This window comes from Cyprinus carpio, chromosome B3 (assembly GCF_018340385.1).
Source record: "Cyprinus carpio isolate SPL01 chromosome B3, ASM1834038v1, whole genome shotgun sequence".
Taxonomy (NCBI): Eukaryota; Metazoa; Chordata; class Actinopteri; order Cypriniformes; family Cyprinidae; genus Cyprinus; species Cyprinus carpio.
The window spans coordinates 41,846,761-41,867,804 of record NC_056599.1 but is presented as its reverse complement, the minus strand read 5'-3'; the positions used below and the strand labels follow the sequence as shown (position 1 = coordinate 41,867,804).

Here is a 21,044-nt window from a genome sequence, read left to right as displayed (position 1 = left end):
TATCAACGAAATATTAAAAATAATTAATCATTAGTTTATATCTTATACACTAGATCTTAATCCCACATTAAACACATTGTTACGTCTGTTTTTTATTTTTTTATTTTTATTTTTTTCACGTTTTTAAGTACAATATTAGGTTAGTCCACAGCCCCCGCAGCACCCCCCTTCCCGTGCCATTGGAGGATTAATCATCTTTCTTCACTGAAATGGCTTTGTTGGTAAAAACAAATTAATAGGCATGTGTGTGATTCATAGTCATTCAAAAACACAAAATTAACATTTATATAATAGAAATGAATCTAATCTGCATGCAAGCATTCTGCAGATATTGAATCTGTTGTCTTCAGATTAAATGGTCACGGTCAGACTCCATTGTGATTCATAGTCATTCGATTAGGTTCATTCGTCCCAGGTGTTTCCAGTGTTTGTTATGTCATTGATTTCAGGTGTTCCTCATTGGTTCCCTCTAGTCCTGTGTATTTAATGGTTTCCTGTGAGTTCTTGGTCCAGTATTGTGAATGTGTGTTCATCTCACCTCAGTGTTACGTGTGCTGTACTGCTGTTCTCTCGCTCCAGCACAGAGCTGAATCATGATAATGCAAGTTTTCTCTGAGAGAAGCTTTGGGGAATATATATGTTTTGTTAGCTATACTTTAAGATGGGTTATATGTAATATTGTAAACACTTAAATTAACTCTCTCACTTTTACTGTCCCCCATACGTGTTTGTTTTTGGAGGAAAACACTGAGCGTTTCCTAGTGTGTTCAGCTACTCAGAGTTAAATACAACATTACACACAACAGTCCAGAAAAACAAAGACTGAATCCTGTCTGACGAGGCTGACAACATGAAGCTCGTTACATAGAGGTTTCAAGAGTTTTAACTGTCTAAAACTAACTGTTTCACTTGTAGATCTGTGTAAAAGCTGTTATCTGTTTATCAAATTAACTAAGTGAGATGAGCGCAGCACAGAGAGTTTCAACAGTTACAGTGATGAGCACTTGAGACATGCTTCTCTGTTTGAGTGGGCGGAGGAGAGCTAATGAATATTAATTACATCATGTCAATGATGATTGGACACTTTCTTTGACTTGTTTGCAAGCTTGTAGTTTGTAGTATGTTAGCTGAAGGAGCATCATAAACTGTTAACAGATATTGAGTCAATGGTCTAATACTGTTACTAGTAGCTGATATTTAATTGTGAATTTATTGACAGTTTCCTGGATCTGCAGAATGAGCAGATCTGCTTTTGTATTGTTAACCAAGCTACCAGCATTTTCTTGAAGTGTTTAGTATAAATTTAATGATTTTGCTAAAAACCTCCAATGTTTTAGCTCCACCCCCCCAATCAGTGGTACTTACTCTCTGGTGTTCCATGTCCATTTCAAGAATTTTTTTTTATCGTTTTGTCTTGTATTGTTGCCATTATGGTGGGGTTGTAGGGGTAATCTAGTGAACTTAAGCAAGACCATTTGGATTGGTGCATATACATGATGTCCTTTTCACCTTCTTTTTCTTGATGGCTGCAGAACTACGTTGTTTAGTTGGACAGGGCATCTAAAGCATGACAAAATACATAAGACATTAGAAAAACTAATTTTGATTTTGATGCATGTGTCTTTTTGTTATGGAAGACTTTGTTTGTAGACTATAAATTTAAAGCATTTAACAGAAAAAAAATCTTTTCTACTTCAAAATTTAATTGTAAGTCTGTATTATATGGTATTAAATTTATAAAATTCATGAGAAGAGTAACTTTTTCTGTACAGGTTCAAAATATTACAAGGAGAGATACATATATACATACACACAAGTGTTTGTAAGAATCAAACTCAAGTTTACCGGTCTCTTTCAATATTGAGAAACTTGTAATGGAGCTGCACCTTGAACACCATAATTTTAGAAATTTTTTTGTGGCGTTGTTGTAGAACAGCTTCAGAGTATGGCCGTTTCGCCCCATTTCATAAAGATGTCACATTGTAAACATAACCGGTTACTGACTGGTTGAGGTTTGCGTTTGAAGTACTTGCCATATCTATATAAAATTTAAGATGGGATATAGAATTATTACAAACAGAGTTGAACAAACTGACAATATATTTTACAAATAAAATAATCAATTTTTACCATTTTCTTTTCTTTGGTAGATTTCACTGTTGTTGATGCACACTGTGGTCAAGTTTAAACCACATAAAATAGCTTATTTAAATGGTTTTTTTTAAATTGTGTAGCTTAATTGAGTTATGAGGTAATTGTTAACAAGCTCGTTAGTTTAGATTTCACATGATAGAACAACATTTTGTATGTTATTATTAACTTGTTTGTATGCTTTTATATATCATTTTTGAAACAGTGACTGACAAATGTTGCTATTTTGAAATTCTTTAATCTTCTTTGATCTTAATCATTTTTTTGTGTACATTGTTCAGTATTTGGTTAGTAATTCATGAACTAGTATAACAGTGAAGAGAAATAATGCAAAAGAACATGACAATGAGTGTGAAACAAAATGTATTTTTTATTTTGTTACAGTAATAATAAATCTCTCCAAATAGTTTTTGTTTATATACTGTTATACTGAGAATATAAGCACTAGGGATGCACCGATACCATTTTTTAAAAGACCGAGTACGAGTACCAATATTTTTTTCCTGGTACTCTCCGATACCGATACCTTTTTTGGGATGTGGCAGTTTTTCCAAGTAATAACACTGTGACACATACAATTTTAGGACAGCTTCTCTGTAATTACGAACAACTGTAACTCAATAAAATAATAATAAAACATTTCTTTATCAACCTGTCACAAAGTTGTCAAAAAGCTGCAAACTAATTTCACTGAACAAATGTTTATAACAACACTGTGTAGGAAATGTAACGGTGGTGGCCACCCTAGCATAAATAAACTCTTTAGGAAAATGCTCGGGCGCCAGTCAAGTTTCAAACCCTAAAAATTTAAATTAACCCAGGATAGCAAACTAAAAAAAACACCTGTTACAATAATAAATCACAAAAAAAAAAAAAAAATTTTCAAAGGGAAGATCCATGGCATAAGAAAAAAGTTTGAACAATAAGAAACAAACAAACCAAAAAACAAAAAGACAATTCGCAGAGGGGAAAAAACAATAGTTCAAATTAAGTTTCGGTTTGAGGTCTACGTAGGAATTGCGTCACACTAGTGTACGTTTCCAACACAGCAGATTCACGCCCACAATCATTTATATTTTTTTCATTAAGGGAAAAGGAGGGAGAAAAAAAAGGGAACATTAAATAAGCATTCGGTCATTTCATAATTATCAAACAACAATCTCAAAGCAACAATAATTTTTTAATAATGGAAAAAGAGGGATAAGAATGTGCAAAAGTGAATATGGTGCATGCAGGTGTAGTAGTTAGTGATATGAGTATGTGTAATGGTGGCAGAAGCTGTGTCCCAAAGTTGAGTGTGCACACTTCGAAGGCCACGGGAGGAGCGTCTCGCTGCAGCCTGCGGTGGACGTCACAGACTACGCCCATGTCAAAATACGTCACATTCTCAATCATTTTGAAACAGGAACAAGCATCAATAAGAAGATAATTTTGTATTGTTTCCCAACCGCTAAAAAAGAAGCTGTTGTTTGCCGTGTCTCTAAGTAAAAAAAAATATATCTTTGGTCTTTACCAAACGTTGACAACTTTAAGAACGTGTGCGCCATTTGTGTGCATGTGCGTAAACAACAGTAAGTATTTTTAATTTCACACTTCACACAGGAAAGTTATTGCTAGCAACAAATATACTTATATATTATATATATGTGTGTCTGTGTGTGTGTATGTGTGTGTGTGTGTGTTTGGGGGTGGGGGGTGAGATGAGTGTTTTTATGTTGGAGGGTCTATCTATCCACACATGTATGTATATATGTATGTATGTATTCGTGGCATGCATGGGTACACACACACACACACACACATGTACAGACATATATATATACATACATGTGTAGATAGATAGAGAGACAGATAGATAGATAGATAGATAGAAGGCACAAGTCTTACAACATAAAATCAATTATGAATCAATGTGCAATATTTTTTTATACCCTTCCCCCCCCACACATAACACTCATCTTACCCACTCAGACACACACACACTTCATCCCTCTCACACATATGTACTTACCTGCCCCCAACACACACACACACACACACAAACACACACACAACAAACACACACACACACACACACACACACACACAAACACACACACACACACACACACACACACCACACACGACATCTTTAATGATATACTCTGATCACAGTACCCATGCACAGTAACTTGGTTGGGCAACCACATCATTTCATTATGTCTTGCTGGATAACTCTGTGTATGTCACAAATTATCTTTGTATTCTTCTATGTTAACGAAAAGATCACCTAATGTTTGTTTGTCATGTTTTACAGCATTCTACACATTTTCAGTCCAAGCCTGATGCAGAGCAGTTCTCCCGGGTTTTGTGGTCCCTGCTGCAGTTTCACCAGTAAAGAAAATTACTTGTTACAGTTCACTTGAAGGACCACATAAGCCATGCAGTGGTGCATGGAGGTATGGTGAGTGTATTTATTTAGATTATGATTGATTTTTGTGGTTTAAAATCATAAATATGTTTATGTAGAATGATGAGGTAAATAATTTTTAGTGGACACATATACCCCCAACACGTATGTATTTCTCTATTTTTAACAGGAACGCCAAGAGGACATAAAGTGGAAGTTTGTAAGGGACAATGGTCCAGCGTGGTACAGAGTCATCGTGGGTTATTCTGTGGGGAGGTGACAGGGCCTGCCGTTCTCCAGATGGACAGTAAAAATCAACAGAATGCCATCAAAGACTACCTGGAGGGAGAATCTGAGGATATATTGAAGCAAGGAATCTCTCTGTGTAGTCTGTGTATGTATGTGTGTGTACTGCATGTCAAGAACTGTTTATCTGATCATTCAGCTGCTCAGACTTTATAATATTTGGAGCATATTTTTTGTTAAACACAACCAGTCAAAAGTTTTTGAACAGTGAGATTTTTTAATGTTTTTAAAGAAATATAATTTATTAATCATGCATTTATTTAATCCGAAGTACAGCAAAAACAGTCCAATTTTAAAATATTTGTATAATATTTTGCTTTTGTAATATATTTTGCTATTTAAAATAACAATTTTCTATATTTCTATTAAAATGAAATTTATTCCTGTGATTTCAAAGGTGACTTACTCCAGTCACATGATCCTTCAGAAATCATTCTAATATGCTGATTTGATGCTCAAAAAACATTTTATTTTTATTATGTTAATACACTGAAGACTGGAGTAATGATGCAGACAAATTCAGCTTTGATCACAGGAATAAACTGCATTTTAAAATACATTCAAATAGAAAGCAGTTCTTTTAAATTGTAAAAATATTTCACATTACTGTGTTGCTGTGTTTTGTTATCAAATAAATGCTGGCTTGGTGAGCAGAAGAGACTTTAAAAAAATAATAAAAATCTTACTGTTCAAAAAACTGGTGGTGTATATTATTATTATTATTATTATTATTATTATTATTTTTTGTACAATTGTACATGTAATTATTTTTGTAAAATAATAAATATAAAAGTACCCAATGAAACAATGGATGCCTTTTTTCATTCATCTTTAAGTATGTGGAGGACCTGGACATGTTTCATATCAAGTTGTGATGAACAAGGCCTGAAGGTCAATGTCATGTTACTTATATAATCTATCAATGCAATCTTTATTCAGCCTAAGTATGTGTAGCCTAGTGCATATGGGGAACTGTTGATTCTATCATTCAAATGTTAACACTTTATGATAAGTGGAATAAATCTTTTAGAAAATTAAATGACAATTATACAATACCAACTTTTACAATAATTTTGCATACTTTTACATTACCAAAATCTAATTGTCCCCTTTAAATTTTGATGCATTTCAATTTTGCCTTGGGTAGGTCAAAATCGTTTTTTAATAAAAGTTAATTTATCTCATTACATAAATGAACAAGGTAAGGTTTAAAAGTTTTAATTGACAATTAGCCTACTTTAATCAACATAAGCGTTTTAGGAGCTGTTATGATGACGAAATCAGCTCCGTATATTAGACATATTAAATATATATTAGATTTAAGTTGTGCCATTTTAGCCTAGACATCCTTTACAAAAATAAGAAAACGTGTATTAGTAAAACGAAGGACAATATTTTTTTTATTTAGATCCCATTAACTTCCATAAATTGCTTCAACATACTTCCGGGTTTCCAGGTACGGGGATGGGGAAATCACAGGAGGAGACGTATTTGATATGGGCGTGGCTTTCGTTTACGTCACACTTGGATGTGGGTGTGGTTGTGTCTGGGATGGGCGTGACTTCTGACGTCACACTTGGATGTGGGCGGGGTTGGATGTCCACCGCAGGCTGCAGCGAGCCCTTCTTGGGCTGTGGGTGGGGTTGTGCAGACCTCCGAAGTGCACGAAGGGTTCTTCGAAGTGCGTGAGATGCTCCGCCTTCACAGGATTTCCTAATTCCGTCACCAGGTGTTTCCGATTAGCGCTCTGTCGCATAGCAACAGTGAGAGGAGAGCTGACAAAAGTTATGGAGCCAGCATTATTAATATTTGTTTTTATATTTTATGTTTTAATGGAGGAGATGGTGGGAATGTTTCACCCACGGCGGCGCCGGGTGATGTACCTCAGGCTTAGTCGAGACCGAGGACAGGTACGTTCCACTGTTTGCTGTGTCCTTGCCGAATTACCAACTTTAAATGCATGTATTGGCTTTGAACTGACTTGAATAATGTAATGATACATATGAACACACACACACACACACACACACACACACAATAGCGGTTCAAATGCTGACTGATATCTTAGTAAGGTGCGCTTTTAAAATAGTTTATTGTCTTGACCATGGTGAACATTTTTAGAAAGGTTTGCAACCCTGATTTTAGGCAGTTAAGAAACCATAAAAATAAAACTGAGTAAATAAAAACAAATTGAGCACTTTTGTTCAGCTCAATGTTCAGTGGCAGCTGTGACTTGAGCACTTTTGTTCAGAAGTAAAATGCAACATACACAGTAGTGCAGCAGTAATATTAATACAAAACCATCCTGATAAATTATTTTTTCAGAACAATACCTTCGCTTTTACTCTCCATACCTTAAGTATATTACAGTATGCAAGATAATTCTTTTACTTAAAGGGACTGTTCATCCAGATATTAAAATTCAATAAATTACTCACTCTCAAGTTCCTTTATACAAACCTTTATACATTTCTTTGTTCTGCTGTGCACAAAGATATTTGGAACAGTGTTTGTAACCAAGCAGATCTTGCCCCCATTGACTACCATATGAAAAAAAAAAATACTATGGTTGTCAGTGGGGGTTAAAATGACGAATGAATTTAAATTTTGGGGTGAAAAAATTTAACTATACCTTTAACTAAGGTTTTTCAATATGACTAGTACATTTCCTCAATGTGTTATAAGTAGTTACTAATAGTATCCTAAAGGATCTCAGTATTTCTTCCACTAATTACTTTCTCACAGCTCTAAACAATCAATTTTTTCCTTCTGTCCCTAAATCAGACCAGACCCCTGTACTGCAGGATAAACCTTAATGTCCCAGTGCTGGAAAGATTTTTCAATGATGGTGACACACGGGCTGATTTTCGGCTGAGCAGGGAGGCCCTGACAGTGCTGCTGGATCTTCTGAACGGCAACACAGATGAGGTGCTACAATTGAGGCCCTGGTTTTTTCTATTCTGGCTGGCGTGTGGTACATCATACAGAGTGGTCTCTAGAGTGTTTGACATGTGCCTCGTTCCACTGTCCACCGCATTGTCCACCGAGTTGCTGAGGAGATGGTCGCCATTCGCCACCAAGTAATTCACCTCCCAAAGACCCCAGAAGACCTGGAAGCAGTTGGTCATGGGTTTGCAGGGCTTGAAAGCTGCAGGAGCAATCGACGGCTGTCATGTCCGCATCAAGCCACCGATGAGGAGCCGCTTCACTGACACCTACGTGGGGCTGGCCCGGGTCAGTGCATGACGCACGAGTGCTCCGCCACAGCCCACTGTACAGGAGGTCAGTGTACCCTCCTCCAGGGCACTTTATCCTGGCAGACGGAGGTTACCCCATGCCTCCGACAGCCACTCCCCCTCATCACTCCCTATAAGAGGCCAGTACAAGGTGTGGGAGCCCAGCGCTTTAATGTCCATCATTCCAGGGCACGCTCTATTATAGAGCGTGCTTTTGGGATGATGAAGACCAGATTCAGGGCCATCTTCCTGCAAGCGCTGGAGGTGCACCACACCTTTGTACCTCACGTAAGTGAAATGCAAAGACCTTTCAAAAAATCCTGTAAAAAAAAAAATAAACAATTTATTTTTTCTGAAGATTTACTTTTGTTCCTTTTTTTTTTTTTTACCATTTCAGGTCATAACAGCCTGTGCCATCCTCCATAACATCTGCCTTGGGGTTGGTGACATCATGGCCCCGGAGGATGAGCACGAGGAGGAGATGGCTGAGGAGGAGGATGAGGGGGAGCATGCTTTGGAGACAGTCAGTGGTGCTCCATGGCGTGACCAGCTGTCTGCAGAGGTGTCTGCCCTGGAGGAGGTACCTGCTGACCACGACTATTTGTAACAGGCAAGACAATTAGGCTATGATGCCTAAGACAAAAATTTGATTGGACCATAAAACTGGTTTGCACATAGAAATATTTTATAGTTTGTTTCGAGTATGCAAGTTAATTTAATTTATTCTTGCCTTTCTGAAAACATCTTAGTGACATGACAGCTGTTGATTTGTGTCAGCCCTGCAAACCTGTTGGTAGACAACACAGTGGAAATATGCTCTCAAACACTCAGGAGACCATCCCAGATGATGTCCCACCAGCAGAGAGGCCTTACCAGGGACTGTATTGTGGCAGCCCATCCATGCCCTAACATTTCGTTGGCAAACAGACTTAAAATAGGTTTTGTTTTCTTGAGAAAATGGTTAATTTATTTGTTAGCCATCCTCTTAAGAAGACCAAACAGTCGGTACATTCGCTCTCTGCTCTCTTTGGCTCGTTTCTCTCCTCTGTCTCCCTCTGTAACTTCATGTCTTCTCTGGAGAAGCTCCACCAGCTCATCCTCACGGCCCCATTTTTTTTTTCTTGCCTGGTGTTGGTGCTGGCTCCTCCTCATCTTTGTCACGATCACCCACTGCTGAACCTGGCCCTGCTGTTTCCTCAGGGGTGGAGGCAGTTAGTGGAGGGAGTTTGTTTGAGGGCCTCTGTCCTAACACCTCATCCATGAGGACAAATAAGGTCCAAGTTTCAGCAGTGGGTTTCCCACTCACCCCCTCACCCGTCCCAGGACACTTGCAATCCTAAGGCAATATAAATAAACCATGAATTTCATGAAAACCATGAATTTCCGTAAATGTTTATATTAACTTACTTTATATATTTATTTTTTTTTTGGCCTGCAGGGGAGTAACCTTCCTCAGCAGGCCCATTTTCTCCAGAATTGTCCTAAAACAAGAGAAAACGAAAACACTTATTAAATATTAAAATGGGTGCAGTTAGATTGATAATAGAAAATATGATACAGCAGGACATGCATAAAAAAAATAATGAAGTGCTCAAGTTTGGTTCAAATATGTAGACATCTTGCATGATAGCACTACATAAACACAAAGTGAAAGACTACTGCCTTCTATACTGGTTGCCATATTGTTTGTAGGCATTTTGTAGGGTGTCAGCTAATGGTTAAAATAAACAAGAGAGCCTAGTGGAAAAATTACAAAGGAGTCGTGGCCTTACCTCCAAGCCACACTGGCCGAGTTTTTGGGCCCCTGTGACTAAATGGTCGTTCTGACCTCTTAATTTGATTAATTGAGCTGTCTGCTCGTTGCTCCCTAAAAGCAATTGAAATATTAGAAGTTTTGCCTCAAAACTACCTAACAAATGAGGCTGCTCAGTGGTGAAAATGTTTAAGTTCACATTTTTTAGGGAAGACCTCCACCTTATAACTCTTGTTTTGCTGGATATTTTTGTTAAAAATCACACTTACATTTAAATGTGAATTCCTCTGTCAACACCACTGATGTCTCACCTGCCATGTTGTTTGAATATTAATTCCGTCATCACCTGTGCGCAATTTATTCTGGGATAGGTTAGGGTGCGAAGTGTCCATCACGTACACGTCCTCTGCATCCCAAAGTTAAGGCCACGCCTCCGAAGTGCATGAAACGCTCCGCCTTCACGGGATATCGTAATTCCGCCACCAGGTCTTCCAGGTTAATGGTCCTGTCCAAGCATCCTTCTCCTCCTGTCACATAGAAACGGTATGAGGAGAGCTGGCATCCTGCCAGGATAGGTGGAGCCAGAATTGCTAATTTTTGTTTTTATGTTTTATATCACAATGGAGGGGATGGTTGGAATGTTTCACCCCCGGCGGCACCGGTTAAGTACATCAAGCTTAGCCGAGACCGAGGCCAGGTAAACTGGTTTGCTGCGTCCTTAGTTGCTGGATTACAACTTTAAATGCAGGTATTGGCTTGGAACTTACTTGAATAATGTAATCATAGACTTGAAAAACTACAAAATACACACACGAAAATATGGTCGTTTACAACATGATGTAGATTAAACTAACCAACAGCTATATGAAGTAGGCAACTTTAAATTTACTAACCTTGAACATATTCAGAGGTAAAATGCAACATACACATCAGTGCAGAAGTAATATTAATGTAAAACAATCCTGATAAATATATTTTGTTTTCAGAACAACACCGTATACCTTCACATTTACTCTCAATAACTTAAGTATATTACAGTATGTAATATAATACTTTTACCTGAAGGATAGTTCAGTCAAAAATTCTGTAATCATTTACTCACCCTTAAGTTGTTCCAGGTTTGTAATTTATATTTTTGGGTGAACGATCCCTTTAGCTAAGGTTTCAAATATGACTAGTAGTTTTTCCCCAGTGTGGTATTAGTAGTTACAAAAAGTATGTCAATATTTCTTCTACTAATTTCGTTGTCATAGCTCTAAACAGTTTCTCTTTTCCTTTTTTCTCTAAATCAGACCAGACCTCTGTACTGCAGGATAAAGCTGAATGTGGCAGCGCTGGACAGGTGTTTAATGGTTTTGTTCTGAGCAGGGAGACCCTGACTGTGCTGCTGGATCTACTGAAAAGAGAACGTTAACACGGATGAGTGCCACGATCCAGACCCTGGTGTTTCTCTTCTGTCTGCTAGTGGTACATCATACAGATGGTCTACAGAGTGTTTGACATGTGCCTCGTTCCACTGTCCACCGCATTGTCCTCTGAGTCACTGAGGAGGTGCTGGCCATTCACCAAGAGATTGACCTCCTGAAGACCCCAGAACACATGGTTTTAAAACTGATGTTTTTCTGATGTTAAACCTAAGCTATGTTGTAAATAGTTGTAAAAAAGTACTTATAGTAATGTATAGAACAATTTGTTTTAATGTGTAAAAAAAAATATTTTCTCTTTTATTTACACATGTGAATATGCAAAACAAAAAATACAAAATGTACAGAAAGTACTCAGGCTCATTTACAAATAAATGACACTACAAAGGTGAACAATGTATACAACGTATTCATTTCATTTTTAACTTACATCACAAAAATAAACTACAGAAATTAGGTTGTTTCACTGCTAATGTGACATTTAAAAAAAGATATTGAAAAATTGTAATGTAACATTGCCCATTTTTTCACTGCTTTCTCTTGCCTAATAGAGAATGGCTAATATACATTTTTTTAATTGTTTTGTGTTGTTTAATAGAGGATATTTCTCCCTCCATTCTAATTAACATTAGAAAATATGACACAGCAGGACATGCATACAAAATACTGAAGTGCTTAAGTTTGGTTAAAACATTTGTAGACATCTCTTGCATGACTGCACTACAGAAACACAACAAAGACCATTGCCTTATATAGTGGCTGTCTTATTGTTTGTGGGCTTTATGTAAAAAAAAAAAATAAATTAACACTTTCGCTAGGTATTTGACTAAATTAAAACAATACTCACATTTCAATGTGAATTCCTCCACTGAACTCACTCGTGTGTTCTTTGAATATAAACACCTTCGTCATATGCATGCAAGTGATTCTGGGATATGGTAGGGTGTGAAGTGTCCATAAGATGTACACTGGGCGCATTTGAAGTCGCTTTCGAAATTCGTCAGCCTTCGTCGCGCCGCGGTGACGGATTCGCACTTCAAATGCGGTCTTCGAAGTGCGCGCGCCTCCTATTCTGACTTTGGGACAGCTTAGGTTGGTGACGCAATCACACTTTACATCCGCACTTCGGAGTCCACACACTTTAGTTTGGGACACCCTTCGTCGCACCACTGTGACGCATTCGCACTTCAAATGCGCACTCCGGAGTCCGCGTAAGTTTGGGACACAGCTACTTCAAATGCGCACTCCGAGCGGTCAGGACGAAATTGGAGAGTGAAGTGGGATTTTCAGACACCAGGACAGGTGGATAAGCAGCCGATCCTTGTCTTCAGAACAACTTTTAGTGTGACTGCTGTGACAGTTGACGTACGGTTAGTTCAGCCAAATATTAAAATTATGTCATTAATGACTCAGTTTACACAGTTTAAGATATTTTAGATTTAGTCCGAGACGGAAGAGAAGACAATGCTGAGTAAAGTCGTCATTTTTGTTATTTTTGGACCAAAATGTATTTTTGATGCTTCAGTAAATTCTAACGGACCCTCTGATGTCACATGGACTACTTTGAAGATGTTTTTTATTACCTTTCTGGACGTGGACAGTATACCGTACATACATTCTCAATGGAGGGACAGAAAGCTCTCGGACTAAATCTAAAATATCTTATACTGTGTTCCGAAGATGAACGGAGGTCTTACGGGTTTTCTTTAAATGTATTTGAAATGCACTTTTTTTCTAAGTATTCACTGCACTTTTTTACACAGCAGGTTTTTTGTGTGTGTCCAATTTCTTTCTGGACAACCTTCTGATGGATTTTACTTTAATTTTTACTTTAAAATGTGAGTTCCATTCAGGTTTCATGCCATTGGCACTTTATTCGAAGGATTGTTTACAATTTCACAGAATAATAAGCTATAAAGCTGTTTCCCAGGTATAAGCTGTGTGTTTACAGGAAAAAAAATAAGAAAAAAATTTACTGCAATTTTATTCTGTTTTATTCTTATTCTTTGTGAAAATATGACCTGAAAGATTCCTTAATAAGCTTTGTTCGGGATGTTAAACTACTTTAGGAGCCCTAAGGACTGCCGTGGTGAAAACATTATTTGGAAACCTCCTTGTGAAATTTGCTAGAGTATGTATGGGGTCAGTCTTTTGATTGCAGAAGAGTTCGACAAAGGATAACCAACACATAATAAAACACAACTCCAGGTATGTTTTTGATGAGGATATGACAATGCAAAATGGTTTAAAATCTCTAAAAAGTCTGTTGAATGATAAAGACCCTTTGTTAATAATTTACTTGGGGAAAAATGGGCAAAACTAAAATATAAGTACATAAAACCGATTAATCGTAAAAATAATCGATCGATTATCAAAATAATTGTTAGTGCAGCCCTACGTCACGCAATCCAATCATTTCACCAACAAAGAGAAGTTATCAGAAAACTAAAAAGAAATAAGTCACTGGAACTAGCAAAATCACAAAACTAACACGATAAAAGCAGCCAGTTGTTCGCATGCTTTGATACATATTTAAATCCAAAAGCATGATGTTTTACTATAAGTGATACACTGAGCATAATGAATCAATTTATCAGGACTCAAAATTAATCACAGAAATAAATGTATTTCTATTTTATTTATTTTTAACACTTAAGCGTTATGAAAAATAGCCTCCTTTTTCAGTCGAGACTGTTTCTGTTTTATTTGTAGTCACTTACATCACATTTAGAATGAATGATAATTTATATATTTTTTATAAAAGCTCCTGAACAAAAGCCATTATTATATTTTAATGACATAGGCTACGTGGAGCTAAACTCGAGACGAGACTTACGACAGATAAAATATGTTAATAACTAAATACACGATTGTGATGGTAAATGTGACCGTTTGAAGAAATCAGACGTCAGCTTCTTATTCTCTATGTTTACTATGGTAACGTTAATACCTAGCGTGCATATTCTTTTGCATCGCTTTTAAATATTTCTGCCTTTTATGGTGATTATAATCCACATCGGATCGGATCAAGTTATTTCAAACACTCGCTGCTGACTGAAAGTGAGTTTTGATCTCAACTTATTTTTAAAAGTGTTTAATGCTGGTGTTATGGCTGTTATCTTTATGAAATGATCCGCGGCGCTAACACTCTCCGCCTTTGTTCATAACCACTCCTCTAGACCCAGCTGGCCCGCTTTGGCCCAAGGTTTTCGTCGGGCCAAAAAACCCTGGCTGTTGGCCCCGAGGAAGCCCTGACGAGGCACGATCAAGCCCCGGAAAGTGACAGTGGAAACGCGACTGGCACTGGCACGCATTAGCACGCCCGCTTTAAGATCCCGACAGTGGAAATGTGGCTAGTGAAGTTTGGAGGCTTATAAGTCACAATAATAGTAATTGCATGTTGAGGGGTTAAAATGTACTACCAGTTTTAAAGTTTCAGTTTCCGTCTCAACTTTCAATACTTGGTGTGCATAATTCTGGCTCACATAGAGGACCACTCCGCTGCAGTCTTAACAGTACGGTCTTTATGATACAATTTATAATTTTCTATGGATAGGAAAGAATCAGGAATACTAGGAGTTTAACCATGATTCTGAGATTGCCATTACATGTGCTTTCGATGGCGCAAGCATAATTTTAAATTCGTCTATTTTTGGGACAAGGCTTCGAATATTTAAGTGGCAGATTTGAAAGCCTCTGGTACTACCAAGTTGACTTAGGTTAATTGGGCTTTTTCTTGGATGATTTTTTTTTTTTGTGCTTTAATTGTTTGATTATCGGGAAAGCAAAAGATGTTTCAAAAGGCAGAGTTGGAAAAAATGGGGGGGAACAGGAGTCAGAGCTGGATTTCTGAAGTATGGTAAATAATTTCAAGTTATAGGTAAGAACATACACGGAGGTTGCAATACAGCAGTATAAAGTCTGATGCAGTTTGCATGTGCATATAGTCCCCATAAATGCAATATACCTAAAGTTGTCATGAAAATATTTGAGTCAGGTCCGGGGATCAAGCTCAACATTTCCAATAAATAAGAGGATAGTAGTTAAAAGTCTTTATGTATTTAAAACATATTTAGACTTATTTTCATCAGAGTCATTTGATTTAACATCAGTTAACCACCGGTGAAAAATAATACTTTGAGTGGAAAAAAAACAATTGCTGATGAAAATTTGGTCTGCCAGAATGTTCAAGTACAAACCCCCAGCCAGGACAATGTAGACAGCCGATAAACACACACACACGCCAGTATACGGTGTGGAAAAACTCCGCCGACGGCTGGGTAGGTGGAAGCCGAATGCACTCATGCAGAGCAATTGCTCCGGAGGACCGACGATCAGAACCAGGAGCAGGGATTCCGACAGCATGCAGGCCAACCATAAGAGCAATAAGCACACAGAAGAAACCAACCGAGATGGTGAGCGATAATCCAGACTTTGGTAAAGTTTGGGTTGACATGCGTGAAGATATTGAAAATCTTGGACTAGTCTTTTGTTTGTTTGTTGTCCATATAAGATGGCTATGGCAGACAGCCACAAGAGATAACTGGAGCCAATAAAATATCCATATCACAGCAATCTTGACAAATTTCAGACCTGCAGACGCCTGAATTGTCCCGTATTTAATGTTTGTTTGCTGTAACAAGTCACAGCCCTTTGCGACAGATGCCGTCGCTGCCGCCATCTGTATGTGGGAAGGTTTGCATAACGCCGCCCAGATGTTCACGCAAAGAAAGAAGGCATAACTTTTATTCTCACTGTTGTATTGTTGTTGCCGCCGCCACTATGTTGTATAGTGAAAGTGAAAGTGATGTGACATACAGCCAAGTATTGGTGACCCATACTCAGAATTCGTGCTCTGCATTTTATCCCATCCAAAGTGCACACACACAGCAGTGAACACACACACTGTGAACACACACCCGGAGCAGTGGGTATCATTTATGCTGCGGCGCCCCGGGGAGCAGTTGGGGGTTCAGTGTCTTGCTCAAGGGCACCTCAGTCGTGGTATTGCCGGCCCAAGACTCGAACTCCCAACCTTAGGGTTAGGAATCAAACTCTCTAAACATTAGGCCACGCCTTCCCCACGACGCTGTGTGTTTCACTATGAAAGTGAAACTACTTTGTTTGGTCTTCCAAAAGAGGACACGAGCTAGAAATCAGATTAAATTGTATTTACAACACTGTTCCAGAACAGTTCAACCCCAATCTTCAGATGTGTGCAGTGCATTTTATGGAGAACTCTTTCCTGATCCTAGAAGAGTACACTACAATGCCGGCTTTTCCGACTCACAGTCTGTAAGTATGTTTTTTATATTTAAAGAATTTGCCACTGACGAATCAAACGTGAGTTTTGAGCAGTGTAGAGTAGCACTGTCTCATCTGTCCCTGTAACATCCAGACAAGAGTCAGTCTCCTCTGTGATTTATCTGTGATATACTACATTTACATGTTGTGTTCACTCACTTTTTATCTAACACAAGTGCTCCTCAATTGATCAACAATACTAATGGTCAAATGAAATAGATGTTTAGTTACTCTAGGTAGATTTATTCATTAACATTACTTACATTCATCTAAAGCAGTGTTGACAGTGAATTCTACATAATAGCACACACACATCTCTCACTTAGATGTCAGTTCATGGGTCATTATACGAAAACGTGCCATTTTGTGTCCCTCAGAAAAAAAAGCTCTGTAAATCTTAACCATTAAAACAAATAAAATATTTTATATTTTAGTTTCTATAATATGTCTCATAATATAAGAATAAATTAATTACTGTTTCTTTTGTTTTTAAAGGATTTTAATCACATTTTTTGTGCAAAGCATCTTGCAGAAATGTTGAAAATGGCCTGTCCCTCAGTATGATTTTTCTACTTCTACTTGCTATCGAGGCCAAAAAAGTCAAACTATCATAAAAAAAAACATATACTTGTATAAAGCCTTAAGTGTCAGTTCATTAGTCATGAATGGATTTTATTCTTAAAATGTGTCAAATTTAAAAAAAAAACACACACAATTTAGTCGGGTCCCTAGGTTCTCGTCAACCCTGTTACTTTTTATGAAAACACCCTCTTTAAAGATAATGGACTGTTCCAAAAGTTGCATCAGTTCCAGGAAGTGACATCATCTGCCTTTCATGAAGTTGATGGTAGAAGACAAGTAAGTGTTCTCTCTTCTTTTTAATGAATTTTCTTTGAGTTTATGTTATGTCTGAAAGACAGGAACACGCTCATTGTGTCAGCCCTGTTACCAGAAAAGCATACATTAAAAAGTTATTTGTACATATTTTAAAATGTACATATATAACAACATTTAAGCCCCCTCATTAAGGCACGTAATGTGGTGTCATTACCTATACCTCATGACTAGTAATGGCCGCCAATAACCTTTTTCGTCAACCCTGTTACCGTCAACCCTGTTACCATTCCAGGGTAACAGGGTTGACGCAGGTATGCTTTTGTGTGTCTTACCCATGTTGTATACCCAAGAAGGGTTGAATCAAGGGCAACTGGACTTGGTACTTCCATATTTGGAAGATATTGCCTCTCATCCCAAGGGGTTTCTTCAGTTCTAAATGACTGATGGGGAGTGCCAGGTATTTAACCTCTGTGGGGTTGTCACCCCTGAGCCAACCCTTCTTGGATAACTATGACCTGGATGACTGATAATTTTAACAGAAGTACTTTTCTTAATAATAGTATTTACATAATATACATGTGTTTTACAGTTTTCATCCCTAAAAATCATGGGTTTTTTTTTTTATTTACTGATAGGTAGGCTAGAATGTGTTGAGGTTACTGATCTATACTGATACACACAAGTGCATTGGGTTTTATAAATGTGCTTTATAAACCAAAAGTCATTATTATTTTTTATTATGAGAAGTCAATAAATTAACATGGTTGCTGTTAAAGTGTTTTATGTATTTTTATTTGATTTGATTTTGTTAGAATGCCTCTTTCTGCAGCTGAGAAACAGCGCAGATACAGACAACGTAGAGATGCTGATCCTGAGAGACGAGAAGCATATTTAGAAAAAGAGAGGGCAAAATGGAGGAGAAAGGACAGAGACACAGGGGAAAAAGCGGTCAGTTAGTGAACTAAATGACAGAGAAAGGAGAGCCAAGCGGCGGAAATGGAGAGCAGCACAAGTGAAAAGCAGAACAGCCAAAGCAGCAAGTGCAGCAATCATAGATCAGTGCATGACGCCACCTCTAAGTCCAGAACCAGGTGTAGAGCCAGCACCAGGGCCCTCAAGGTTAGAGTTAGAGTAAATAGGGCCTAACCCTAACCCTTTTGTTCAATGTTTCAATTTTGTAAATTTCAATTTAAGGTGTGTGTATGTGTGTGTGTGTGTGTGTGTGTGTGTGTGTGTGTGTGTGTGCGGGTGTGTGCATGCATGCATGTTCATGTACATGCATCTCCCTATTTATTTATGATAATTTGATTGTCAGTGCAAGTATTTCATTAATCAGTGCTTCATTGTGTTGCAGGCAACGTGATCAGGGGCGTTTAAGGTCAAAGAAGGAGAGAAAGAGGCTCCACCATGACCTGGGGAAATTGAGGCAAAGCCTGGAAAAATAAAAATAAAAGACAAATAAGTACAAAAAAAGATACTTCCACCTAAAGAATAAAACAAAATCCCCTTCTTCTAAAGTCAAACATCAGTTGAGCACCGCAGCTGTGCAGTCGCAAGCTTGAAAAACCCTCAAATTTCATTCTGCACTGTTGAGGGACATAAAAAGCAAATATACAACTTCATATGATGAACCATTGTCTTCCAAGAAGAAGGTGGAAGACTTTAGATGGAAATGCACTTTCTTTTTCTCGCAAAGAAAAGCTCAAGTATCAGAGCCTTCTATGACCGGGATGATGTCAGTCGGGTCACCACTGGGAGAAAACAGACAATAACACGAAACAAAGTAAAAAAACAGAAGAGATTTCTTGTTGATACACTGTTAAACCTTCACAGAAAGTTTCTGTCTGAAAATGCAAAAAGAGCTACACTCTCTTTTGCAGACTTCGTCCCTTCTGGGTTGTACATCCAACCATTCAAGACAGAGATACTTGCATGTGCAAATCCATGAGAACCTTGGCTTTGTGGTCGACAAGTTGAAGCAACTGTAACGGTAACAAATGGATGAGGAAGCAAATGCAAGAGTCAAATGTAATGTTTATTGATAACAGGAATGTATAACTGAGTCCAAGGGAAACAATAGGTGATAACAGCGATGGCAGACGATGATCCAGCGAAGTGGCGGTGAGTAGATGCAGCAGGAGAGCGTGACACAGGCCTGAGGTGAGCAGTCCGTGGTGGTAGTAGGTGCATCCGGTGGTGAAGAGTGGACGGGGTTCCGGGGAAGACAACAGCGAACAAAAACAACACCGAGGAACAAGGACGAGAACCAGGCAACCAGACGGGAAACTGCATAAAACGCTCTGACAAACACAAGACGAAAGACAGGGCAATAAATAGGGATCAGGTGATGAGTAACAGCTGGTGCAAATGAACAATCAACGGCGACGCCCACATGAAAAACAATCAGTGCAGACGAGCGACACACAAAACTCCACCCACATAGTGAAAACCTGAGACCACGGTTTACCAACCGTGACAGTACCCTCCCCTCTAGGAACGCCTCCTGGCGTTTCCCAACCGACCCTACCTGTCGATTGTAATCATCAATCAGGGAGTGATCCAGTATGTCCCTAGCAGGTACCCAACTCCTCTCCTCCGGACCGTAACCTTCCCAGTCCACCAAATACTGGAATCCTCGTCCCCTCCGTCTCGAGTCCAGTATACGATTGACCGAATAAGTGGGTTCCCCATCTACGAGACGCGGCGGGGGGGGGAACCGGGGTGGGGGGGTTAATTCGTGAATAAAACACAGGTTTAATCTTGGACACATGGAAGGCGGGATGAATCCTCCTGTACGCCGGAGGTAGTTTGAGGCCAACTGTGACCGGACTAATGATCTTGGTTACAGGGAACGGGCCAATAAATTTGGGAGCTAACTTATTAGAAACGGAACGGGAGAGGAATGTTAGTAGTAGAAAGCCACACTTTTTGACCCACGACGTATACGGGAGGCTTAGACCGGTGGCGATCGGCTTTGGCCTTGGTACGCTTCCTCACTTGGAGCAGAGTCTCACGGGCTCTGGTCCACGTGCGGTGGCACCTCTGGACAAAAGCGTGAGCGGAGGGGACCGCGACTTCAGATTCCAGACTGGGAAAAATAGGTGGCTGGTAACCTAAACTACATCCCAAATGGAGAGAGGCCTGTGGATGACACTGGTAACGAGTTATGAGCGTACTCAACCATAGAGAGTTGTTGGCTCCAGGAAGAAGGATTCTTGGAGACTAAACACCATCGCAATGTTCGCTCTAAATCTTGGTTGGCTCGTTCAGACTGACCGTTGCTCTGAGGGTGGTAACCCGAAGACAGACTAACCGTCGCTCCTAACAATTTACAAAACTCCTTCCAAAATTTGGACACAAATTGGGAAACCCTGTCAGAAACCACGTCCATGTTAGGCCATGTAACCGAAAGACGTGATTAATTACAGTAACCACTGTCTCCTTGGCTGAAGGTAATTTGGGCAAAGGAATTAAATGTGCCGCCTTCGAGAACCGGTCCACTACGGTTAAAACAACCGTCATGCCATTAGAGGGCGGGAGGGCGGTAACAAAATCTAGAGCGATATGGGACCAGGGTCTCGAAGGGACAGACAGCGGCTGAAGAAGCCCATCCGGAGGTCGGTTAGACGACTTACCACTGGCGC

At 38.9% G+C, this 21,044-nt stretch overlaps 1 protein-coding gene across 1 annotated transcript; it reads left to right on the top strand.

Moving 5' to 3' along the window:
- Positions 1-8,075: 8,075 nt before the first annotated feature.
- On the top strand, positions 8,076-8,932 carry LOC122136631 (putative nuclease HARBI1). Its single transcript, XM_042721025.1, has 2 exons — positions 8,076-8,370; positions 8,480-8,932. The coding sequence occupies exons 1-2, from the start codon at positions 8,089-8,091 to the stop codon at positions 8,687-8,689; spliced, it is 492 nt and encodes a 163-aa protein (XP_042576959.1). The 5' UTR covers positions 8,076-8,088; the 3' UTR covers positions 8,690-8,932.
- Positions 8,933-21,044: the final 12,112 nt, after the last annotated feature.